An 11,744-nucleotide genomic window follows, 5' to 3' on the forward strand; every position below is an offset into this window, starting at 1 on the left:
ATAAAAGTATAGTTGTAATATTAACAAATCACAGTCATGTCTGGACTAAATACCCCATATCTTTCCAGTCCAGATAGGAAGATTAAATCCGAATCTAAATTTTGAAAATGTCCTCATCCGTGTTCTTGGTTATATAAACAACATGTTCCTGAGCACCTCAGAAATGCTAGATATTCAAAATCTACAGCCAGCTTTTGCAGCTTGAAAATCTTTCTCTAAAGTAATTGTAAAGTCAGGGACAGAACAGATCAACGATAGCTTGGTCAAGAATGACACATTTATCTAGCCAGTGCTGGCTGGTTTGAACCGATCAAGAATTGACACCGTAGAGGCTATGGGATAACCACAGCTGCTCGGTGGAGAAGGCAAGGCAGCAAAGAATGCAGAGTCCTGCATTCCTCTATCTCCCAGCATCCAAGTTTCTGCTTTGTCAAGGACCGGGAACCCTTAGGATGCCATCTCCTGTCTTCAAGCCACATGTGACACTTACCAGAATTTTCTGATGTTTTGTGGTCAAGAAATAGATCTAATAGGGAAGCTGGCTCAGCAGTGATCTTGCCTTTTCTTAAGGTCCTTCAGCAAAGAATTCTCCAAATAGTCTTTGTTTTTTATTTTGTTATCTATAAAACTAAATTAATTTCGAACTCTACATTAATTTCTAATTTTTTCTAATATTTTTGAAACAACTTCTATGAAACAAATTTTGCTTTCTCTTCTGAACATTTTTTCTTGTCTGACCGTAATGTGATTAGGAGAAAGGAGGGGATCATTCACATCATGAGTTGTGTGATCGTCTGTCTATCAAAGTTCCTTGGGAACTCTTTAAAGCTAGTGGTAATAGTGCCTCCCTCCACTCATGAATCACTAAAGCAAATTTACAAATGCAGATGCATGAGAGCACATTCTTTCCTAGGGTGATTTTATGTGCTGGATTTATCCCTACTGTGCAACAAGTTCTTCCACACATAAGGATATTTCTGCTTTATGAATCTTAGTCTGTTACCCAACGCTTCAACAATGTCATCGTCGTTCTTGTTGCTTGTAATTCAGCCTTATAAGGAACAAACTCTGGACCTGTGGAATTGATTCCCCTCTTCTCTTTGGATCCTGAAGTTGGGCACTGCACTTCAGAGCAGCTTGTTAGATGTAAATGATGATGTAAGCAGTGTGTGGGATGTCATATGGCCTCTGGGCCTGTCTTTGGTTCCCAGAATGATGGGAATGCCTGAAGTTTTCACCGTTTTTTCTGAGGAACGGAGTCTGGGAATCTCTTCTAACCAAGAAGCAGCTTGAAACTTCTGACTGTCCCACTTCTTGTGGGTTAATGCTCTGGAGCCCCACATCCCTCTGCTTTGCCAGGCTGTGGTGTACCAGTATCCAGAGCTCAGCCTTTCGGATAGGCATTTCACCACTGAGGAAACACAGACTTTTTTCCTCCTAAGTGATTCCTCGTGATCCTTCCCTAAAGCTTCACCATAGTTCATGCCTTACCAACTTCTGATGAGTTATCTTTGATGGCCATGATTTCTCTGATGCACAAACCCTGGAGCTTTCGCATGTCCATGGTCATTAGGCAGAATGAGTTCAGCCTCTCCTGTTTCTGTTTCACTGTTTACAATGAGCAGGTCTTTCCTATCACTGAATCTCCTCGAAATACGTTGCTCTTATTCAGAAACTGGAGCAGGGATCGCACAAGCTTTGTTTCCCTCTTTAGGGACCAGGTTGTAAGGTGACAAATGAGTCTGTATTTCTCTTTACCACACTTAGGGTACAAACTTGTAAAAAGGCTGCTGTTTCAAGACCCTTCTCTGTGGCACAGTCCAGCCACAGGGCTGGGTTGCCCTCTGTTTTCTCTCCTGGTCCTTGTTCACTCGCTGTACTAGAGTAGCAATGTAAAGAAGTCCCATCTGTTCTTTTTCATTATCTAACTGTTCAGGCCCAATCTTTGTTCCAGCAGTCCTGCAGCATTCTCATTGTGCTTGAAGTGATGCTGCTCTCATCTTCTTTCTTCTCCTTCCTGGTGGGATCTGCAGTCCTAGCTCAAGCAGGCTATCTGTATTACTGTAGAAGCTGTTTCATCTAGGGTAAGTTGGGCTGGGCTGATGAGTTTCTGCAGGTTGTGTCCTCCAGCAGTGGAGGAGATCAGCCCTCTCTCCTCTTCTGCACAGACCTCATCCCAGGTAAGTATCTGTCGCAAGGATACACTTATTTCCTTCAGTGCTGGTACACATTGTAAAGAGCTAGTACTGGTTTTGATTGAGATAACAAACGCACTCTGAAATGCCAAGAATTTTGTTTATTTATAAAATTACTTGTAAATAATTCAGTGATTGAAACGATAGAAATAGTTGAGATCAAGGCAAATAGGTGTTAATAAAGTGTTCCTTTAAATGGGTCTTGTTTCCACGGTACAATGGAGTGACACATTAAATTCAGAGTGATTTATTTTAAGAAACAATCTTTTTTCCTTTTTTCTTTTGTGCAAGGAAAGATTTGAAATAATTTCTCAGGAATACTTTCAGCTCACATGGAAATGTTTTGTTAAATGATGCTACGCTTGGATTTTTTTCCTAATCACTGAAACCTGTGTCAGAATTTTGTAGAAATATTCGCGGTATGAATGTTTTTAAAAATAGCGTTTGCTGTACTGCCTGGTCACAGTTCCTTTGAGCAAGTAAGTAGGCAGAGTCCATGGAGCTATTCCTGTTTATAAAATTGTTGGGTTTCAACCATCCAGTCTGTATCATATGGTAGAATTAGTGACTGTATGTCAAAATCTTGGGGACTTTTATTCCAAATATGCTGGTTATAGCTAATTAAAATTTTCCTTTCCACCTCCTAGTTTTAAAGATTCAGCACCAAAATATATTTGGAAATCATTAACTTTAGTTTGCCTTTTTACTTGCTTTCTTTTGTCTTGCAAGCTCATTCCTTTTCCTAAGGCATCTGAATGCCTAGGAGGACAACTGTGACCTTTAAAGTGAAGAAAGAGATATTACTGCACTTAGCGTGTTGTGGTTTGGTTTTTTTTAAAGGACATTCAGAACATCAATGTAGGTGGTTTTTTTTTAAACTAAATGTGCACTTAAAACACTTTGGAAAATGCTGAAATGTACTTGAAGGAAAATTACCTTCTGAACTATGTGCCTAGACTTTAGATTCTTCCCCTGGAACAAATTATATGCTTAGCTTCCCTGAAAACTTGTTTTTAATTTTTAAATGTGTTCCTCTTTTACATAAACAACCAAAGGTGGACATTTTAACAATGTGTTTTCCTTTTGCTTTGTTTTGTTTTTTTTCTTCCACACGCTTACTTCATGTGCTCTTCCAACCCACATTTTGTTTCTCTTTGGCACTGAGACACTCTTACATAATTTTTCAAAAATACAACAGTGTTCTGCTGTAATAGTCCAAAAGGCTACAGCCTGCATTTTTGCAGAGGTTTGGGATGATCGGAGTAGAATGGTGTATTGTTTTTGATAAGGCCTGTTTTCGGAGGGTTCTTAAATGCCTGTTTCTCTGCTGTTGGCCTCTTCTCAAGTTTCTAATAAACAGGACTCTACGAGGCTGTGGGTGACACAACTTTAACTTGTGTCACTTCTCAAATACAGCACTTCAGTTTCTTTCAAGAGAACAGCTTAGAGAAAAGAATTCTTTGTAGATACCACAGCTGCCATCCTTCATTAGTTCCTGTTTACATGCTCGGTAACGAATATTGTATATTTTTATGTAATAAATTAGTATTAGCCTAAGATAAGCTTAGTGCAGTTAATTCCACAATCGTTCACACTGATGTAAATGAGAAATAGTTCCTTGTAGGTCAGCACAGCTGCTGCAAGGTGTGTAAAGGGAGAATCCAGCCTGCTGGAACAAGATGTGGATGTATTTTCGAGTGCTGCATTTGAACTGACGGATATCCAGCCTAGGAGCTGCGTTTAGGTAAAGTGCCTGAAAGATTCAGCTCCTGAATGGTTAACTTCCACTGTTTGGAGTAGATGTCAGCTCTCTCTGGCTGCAAATGACTATGAGACAGGCCCAGGTGTGACCTGAGTGTGGACAGCTGCAATATCATCTTCTTGAGTTTTGAAGAATAACTCTCAGTTTGTGACTTTTTCTTCTCCTCTGCCAGTTTCTTTTGGGTGCATCTATTTAGTCATATGTTTACCTGTATGTATACATACAAGGCTGTAGGGGTAGAGCTGATACACATCTTTGATTTTCCCCTGGAGTGGGAGCTCGCTTTTTCTGTTGGCTTGGAGCTTTACAGTGTTGCCTATGTTGTACACTACTGTGGTAGGCAGTGTGCAAATGCTTAAGTCAGATGAATGAATAGTTCCTATCGGGAGGTATTTCTGTGGTTGTATTGATACCAGCAATTTGATTGCCGTGCAGGAATGGAGTGGATCTGCAGTCTTGTGGTATCCTGCCTGGATCAAGTCCATCTCCTGCCTCATTCTCTCTGCAAGGTGCCTGTGCTATAGGCAAATGGAGAACAGTCAGGGTGTTACTCATGGTAATCTCTAGGAAGAAAAAAGCCATGTCCTGCATCCCTGAATCTCCCTAAAGTAGAGAACATCCCCAAATAGGCCAGAGGAGACACTCACTGTATAGTCCCCACCGAGCACCACCGCTCCTGTGTGGTGCTTACTGCCATTGCGTGGTCTCACTGCCAGCTTCAGATTATTGTCCCCCCTCCAGCTGCCTCGTAGAGTGGGGCTGGAGAAGTGGCGTACAACCACCTCTTCTTCACCCGCTGCTGCTCGTGATCCTGCAAGGAGGATGCACACTCGAGGCAGATTCAGGACCCTGCCTTTTAAAATGCAGCCGTAACAAATGTAGTGGGTATCGACTGTTAGCCCAAGGTCTGGTGCGCAGAGCCTGCTCTAAAATGGCATTTGCTTCCCTACTGCACATGTAGTAGTGTTTTAACAAGCACTAGGTTACATAATGAAGTTTCTGCTGTCTCCCCTGGGAGTCAACTAGACAAACAACGATTAGGAAATCTTAGCTGATAATTGTTTAAATGTTTTGTTTCTTAATTTCATCTCTTTCCTTGGGCAATTTTGTACTATCCTAAATAGTTCCTTTCATTCCGCAGTGCTTGTGTTTCCCAAGTATTTGTAAATCACTACCAGGTCTTCCTTTCCCACAGGCATTGCTTATCCTAACTGTTGACTGAAAATCAATCCCTCCATCTAATGACTCTGTCACTGTTCTCTGAACTCTTTCCATTTTACATTATCCATCTGGCAACAAAATGTCCAGAACTGCGTGCAGGCTGCAGATGCGGTAGCTCCGTAGCTGCTGAGGAAGGGATCTGTTACAAACCATTGTATATTGGGATCTAGCTGTTTCTGGGATCGGTACTATGTAAATATAAAGTCATTTGCCCATAGCTTCTCTGCCCAGGACGCCTCGGTGTAATGAGGGATTTGTAATATAAACCTCCTGAAGTTGCGGTGTTTTTCTTTACCCCATACCTTATTCCTTTTTTTGGCTTTTCTACACCCACAAACACATTTCAAGCTCTCGTTCTCCTCAGAAATACAAGGCTTTTCAAGCCTGGGATCTGACTGCTCTCCCCAGTCTGCTGTTGCCAAATAAAAGCGAGCAGGTTTCCAGGCCAGGCCAGCTGGGATGTGTGGTAAGGGACCCTCTGCTCTGGTTCCCTGCCCTGCCTCCGCTGTGTCCCCGGTCCTGTAGGAGTCAAAATTGAACTGCAATGCATGACCATCGTACTATTTTCCCTATTGGTTTCCCAGCCTAATGAGCAGCATGTTTTGCCTGTGCTTTCCCAGCAATGCCCCACAGTGAGGTTCCTGCCCTAAGCTGGCTGCACAGGCCTTGTGTCCCCATCTGTTGGGTCTTTTTCTCCTCTTTCTGGCCTGCCTCCCACTGGCCAGAGGGGAAAGGAGGTGCCTGTATGTAGCCTCTGCTCCTGCATCAGGAGGAAGGTTGGGCAGGAGTGGAAGCTCCATGTTTAGCAATGTCTCACTGTTTAGCATAGTCTCATTGGGTTTCTCCTGTCCATTGACTGTCTGTTTTAGGTACTGCATCTAATGGTTAAGAAAACAAAGAAAAAAAAAAAAGAAAAGAAAAAAAGGTGACTGCATATGCAGAAATTTAATTTCAGCAAAAGCATTTCAGTTTTCATTTGTGATATCACAAGTTCACAAAGTGGTTTTTTTTTTTTTCCTTTCAATTTAACAGGTTATCACTGCCAGCTTATCACCGTTCTTCTTTGTCATGACTGCCAATGTACTAACAATTTCTTGGTAAGTGCCTACGTGAGCTTTTTTCTTAACAGTAAAAGTGAATTTCCACACAGTGCTTCATGTGGAAATACTTTTTAAATGTCAAGTTCTGTTAGTGCCGGTAATATTTTGCACGTAAGGAGAACCAGGTGTGCAATGATGGATGCAGTACAGTAATAAAAATAGAAGAGTGTTTCTTCTGCCTCTGTGGGGGAACATGGACATTTTGGACATTAAGCCTCACCGCAATTCACTCTGCATGTTTTACAGCTAGACAAATGGATGCAATAGGCAAATAAATGACCCATTCAAAGTCACGCTATAAATTGATGGTGGAATTGGAAATAAAACACAGAAGTCATGGTTTGGTGACAGCATCTTTTTAACCAATAGAGTGCATTCAGGTTTCCCTAACACAGTATGTACTGTGAATGCATAAAATGAAAATAGTAGAAAAATGAAATAATGATAACAAACTTTTTCCAAAGCCGTATAAGGATTTTGTACCATGTGGCCACACATTATGGATCACCTAATCTGTAATTTTTAGGTAGTAATATAAAGGATTGGGGTACAAATTCCTTTGGACAAAGACAATGTTTTTGGTCTGTGTTTGTACAAGACTCAGCGAAAGGGAATCCCAGCCCATGGTTGATGCTCCTAAATGCTTCTGCAGTGCAAATAGCAACTAAATACGGGGTTAGGCATGTGTCTCTGAGGACAGATTTGTTGTGGAAGTAAAAAGCTGCTTACTTTTGAAAAGCTTCAAGCTTGCCTTTTCCCTTCACAGTTTGGTTGCCAACCTAAAGATTCAGCTCTGCACTGAATGGGATTAGCATGTTCTTTTTTTGGGGTGTGATAAAGAAGTTACAGGAAGGAGAATCTCAGTTTAAACTAGCCCCGTATACATATGTGTGAATATGCATCCCCATATGTACGTTAGGCACATGTAATCTCAAATACTAAAATAAGTCATGTGGAATTTTTGGTTTAGTTCTTGGCATACATTTATGTGGCCTGTGTGTGTAAGGGGCTGAACTAATATCACTGTGCCTAAACCACTCCTAGTCTAGACCATTAACTTGCCATTCCTCACCATGTTTTACATGTGTTTGTGCAGGTCTATCATGTGCGTGCTAGAGGTAGGCTTTTATAATACGTATGTATTCACTGACATGTATACTAAAAAAGTCATGTGTACCTTTGTTAATGTGAGCACATGGACCCGTATAGTTGCACACATACTACATGCCCTATATGCCCTGAAAGTAATATAAATGATGAACACATCTGTATCTTTAAAAGAAACTTTTCTTTAGCCCTTAGGCCACTGTTATGCTTTGATTGTTATAATTCAAAAAGATAACCATTTTATTTATTTGTTTATTTCATTTCTGTTATTGCTTGTGCATCAGCTTATCAGCAAAGCTCTGGAAATAGTTTGTTAGATGATAGAAGCTGCAAAGCATTCATGAGATCATTAATCACTGAGTTTTTTAGTGTTGCTCCAGTGTTGTCATGGACAATATCATACGTTAATGTCTGAGTGGTGGGCAAATGCAGTTAGCTGTCACCCCACAATAAACAGAAGCCGGAGGATTTGCCAGATGGTAAACTGAAGGTAAATCAAGGGTTGGCGTTTAGCCATGTTTTTTGCCCTGCTTCATCTTGAAGTTACAATGATGGTTTCTATTGGCCTAGCAATCTGGATTGCATGGCCACATGGATACGTGAGATTTCACATGCTTCAGAAAGGGATTCTTCTTCTCTGATGTAGGACATAAGATACTAAAGAACAATCTAGATGCAGGCACCTTTTTACAGAACAGGGCTGTACAGTTTACTATCTTTTGTACAGAATTGCCAGTCTAATTTTTAGAATGATACATCAGAGATGGGTTTCTTTTTTAAAGTCTCTGTTAAAAATGTTGTAGAAAACAACACATCTATAGAAATGAAAAAAAAAAAAAAAAAAGAGTAATTTCTAAGGCTCTTTAGGATAAAGAATACATTATCCAACCTTATCTTCCAAAGGAATTAATGCAGAGGGTATGTTTATAACTGGAGCTGAAATCCAGGCAAGACATGGGGGTTAACCCTCTCCAGAGAAAAGTGTTCAGAGGTTGTTAGTGATTACAGGCAAACAGGCTCACGTGTTTTAGATCTTTTTGAAAAGCTTGCAGCCCTCGCAGCCCTTTGCTCCTTCTTGGTAATTCCACATCCAAAGGTATTCTGTCTCTACAGTGGACTGTCTACAGACTGTCTGTAGCACCTACTTTCCAGAGCTATTTACTGTGTAATAACTGTAAGATACTGTACTGTTGTTATACAATGTTTGTATTGTCAGAAACAAGGGCAATTATGTGATTTTTTAAAACAGCTCACCAAAGCTAAGATTTAAGTGAATGTAATGCTATTAAAGATCAGAGAGCCTTCAGCTTTACATGCTTTTTTTTCCCAAGGAGAAAAAAAAAAAAGCCCTCTTACAAATGAACTTAACAGAAGTTTGTTTTGTTTATAAAGTTCACTAAGGAGCTTTTCTGTTTCATAAGCTAACTAAGCCATGAGGCTAAGATGAAAGGTCAGTACACTTAGCTTTGCACTGTTACAGAAGGGGAGACGAGTTGGTATCCTACCGTATTTCTGTCAGCTCTGATAGATAGCAGAGGAGATTTGGGGATTATTAACTGTTGCACAGATTGAGTGGGTTGATAGCTTATTTCAGTGAATGGTTTTGTTTGTAAAACCATTCATCCTGATTTGGATCCCTGCTTCTAGCCTGAGTCTTGGAGACAAGCGTTAGTGCCACCACCATGCTGTGAGCAGCACAGGAAGGAAGCGCTTGGGCACATGTACGATTTCGGCTGGGGCAGGTGCTTTCACCAGGTTCCTCACAAAGGGAAGCCAACACGAGAATTTCTACCAGCCTCGCTACACCAGTGGGATCTCCCCTGAGCAAAATTCTTTTTCCCAATTTCCTCAGTCCCCAAAACCTAGGCTTTGTGTCTCCTCCTGATTTTGTCAAGTGGCAAGTTTTCAGGACAGGGTGCAAACAGAAATTGCAAGGGGGAATGATTAACCTAATGAGGTTCAAACTCTCCTGCCTTCCTTTCCTATTCTTGCTAGCGTGTGGGCGTGCAGCTATTCTCGTAACTAGGTGCAACCTTCTCTATCTAGATTTCTGCCTATGTATTTTCACGTGAATACCACCAGCCCTAAAATATAGGAAGGGTAGTTTCTGATGAGATCAGTTAAATAAGACATTTCTGGTTTCAGCCTTTTCTTAGCTAGACGAATGAAAAAATCGCCTGGGTTACTGTCTCTAGGTTGAAATGTGTTTAGACAAAATAATACCTTTCTCTTAATGTTGTGCTCTTTGGCATTGTGTCAAGTAGAGGGACTTGCCTGATGCTAAATTTGTGGTATACTTTGTTTACAGCCTTGTGATCAGTGGAGTTGGAGAAGCTTTGCTTGTTTACACTGAAAGGACAGGCACATAAAGAGGAACCAGACCTCACCAGCTGGAAAAGCGCTGACTTGCAGCCTAGAGACCCTATCATGAATAAAATGTGGCAGCAGGAATGAAGAAGTGCAACCAAACACAAGGAAAGAGACCTATTGTTTTTTTATTAAGAAAGAAAAACTATGCTATTAATAGTGCTGGTAAGAGAGCAGCATAGTTGGCAGGATGGTTAGGAGCCTTTGCCTCAAAGCACAAGACAAACTATTTCTGATTGATGTGGTAAAGGAAAAACTGCACTGTCTCATGCTGATGGCTCTGTGTGAGAACCTCTCAGAACCTCCCTTCTTGCACAGGGAACTGAACTCAGGAAAAGCAGCATTCCCCACTGGATGCCACCAGTTTTTTTGTTGGAAACTGGCAGCAGGTTGTACCAAACAATATCAGAGCCCAGATCCTGCCATGAATTCAGGATCAGGAAGGATGGATTTGGTCTCCAACTGTTCTGTAAGCAGCAAGCTGCTGCACACAGGTCTCTAGTCACGTCGTTTGAACTGGCACAGTGACCGAGGCCATGGGGCTTCTGGAGATAATCCCCTTCTGGAACTGCAGCGGTTTGACAGCTTTGCAGAATGGGGAAATCGGCAATAAATCTCGGTATCTGTAGTGATTGCTCTTTGTGTATTTTTTTTCTTTTCCCATTCTCTGAGATTTCTTTTGAACTCTGCGAATTTTTGTCAGCTGGAGGGGGTGGAGGGACTCATACTGTTCCCAGCAGTGGTTTGTCTCTTAAATTATTGGAAGAGGCAACAAAGATTATGAACTTTGAATAAATGTCCTAAAGAGTGTAAGGCAATTCATCTCAAGAGTTCTTAAAATAATTTCATTTCTGGTTGCTTAATGGCTGTTAGAAATTAGTCTTGATATATTAGTGCCTGGGAAAGCAATCTATGTGAAAGTAATATTAAATGATGAGTTGATAATATTGTGGGAAAGGTCTAGATGGTAAAAGGAGCTTGATAACATATCTGCAATGAGGAGAGGGACTTGTCTCACATGCCATTAGATATCTAAAGCGTAGTCCCTTAATCTAAGTTGACAAAGTTCCCTTCATATTCAATGGAAGGAGAGGGATGCCCTCACAGAGATGATTCTTCACTAGTTGATTGCTGTGTTAATGTGACCGAAAGACCCTGTGGAAGTACTTATCTTTCTGTAGCTGGAAATTTGGTGACTAGTCTAGGCAAGACACTTGGCTTTTAGAAGGCAACAGTTAGCTAAGGTGTATCTGCTTCAATCTAACAAATTCCACCAGCTGGGTTTTAAAGTATAGCTATATTTTAACTTCAAATAAAACACTATACTTCAACAAACAAGGTAAATTTTACAAAGGATTGCAGTCAATTTCTATGGCTGGAGAGTTTTACGTAAAGATTAGTTGGCTTTCAGAAAAAAATGCTGTAGTTTAAAAAAGAGAATTCAGAGAAGTACTCTGGCCTGCATTGTACCTAAGCTTGTCCCAGTTAATCGCAAGGGGTCTGTTTATACTGGCGTGTTGTCCACGTATGTTGGGTCACACTCTGGCTTGAGTTTGGAGTGAGCCATTTTCTTGCCAAGTGGTAAAACTCAGGTTTGGGAAGAAAGGAGAGAGGGACAAGCATGAAAGAAACATGTGCTTGAACTTGAGCACTAGTCCTGAAACCAACATGAGCCACATGGCACGGGTAGTTGAGCCCATACTCACGCCCAGTGAGCCAAGACACAGCCAGCCATGGACCCTCATGGCCTCCCAGTCTGTAAATTCAGGCAGCGCTGGGAGTAGTGGCTGCAGCACACTGGCTTTCCCCCGACAGCGAGCTCTGCCAGCCAGTCGTGGCAATAGGGTAGGGTCCTCACCGTGCCACCTTTCTGCTGATTTTGATGTGACTGGTGACCCTGGGAGACCTCATGAAAGAGCCCCGGTGTGATAGCTGAGGTTTTGCAATTGTAGCTGGAACCTTTGCTGGGGGAAGGGTTCATCGTGTACCTCT

General features: G+C 41.4%; 1 protein-coding gene across 4 annotated transcripts in view; it reads left to right on the forward strand.

Annotated features, from left to right (window-relative positions):
- SLC35D4 (solute carrier family 35 member D4) overlaps positions 1 to 10,380 on the forward strand; it is a 58,307-nt gene extending 47,927 nt beyond the window's left edge. For all 4 annotated transcript variants that reach the window (XM_087755043.1, XM_087755067.1, XM_087755050.1 and 1 more), the window contains 2 exons: positions 6,211 to 6,275; positions 9,694 to 10,380. In XM_087755043.1, coding sequence (XP_087611169.1) covers positions 6,211 to 6,275; positions 9,694 to 9,754 — 126 coding nt within the window. In that variant the 3' untranslated portion in view covers positions 9,755 to 10,380. The remainder of the gene's footprint in view (positions 1 to 6,210; positions 6,276 to 9,693) is intronic.
- The last annotated feature ends 1,364 nt before the right edge of the window (positions 10,381 to 11,744 follow it).

This window comes from Nipponia nippon, unplaced genomic scaffold, assembly GCF_047370975.1.
Source record: "Nipponia nippon isolate SJK-2023a ecotype South Korea unplaced genomic scaffold, ASM4737097v1 scaffold_1, whole genome shotgun sequence".
Classification (NCBI taxonomy): Eukaryota; Metazoa; Chordata; class Aves; order Pelecaniformes; family Threskiornithidae; genus Nipponia; species Nipponia nippon.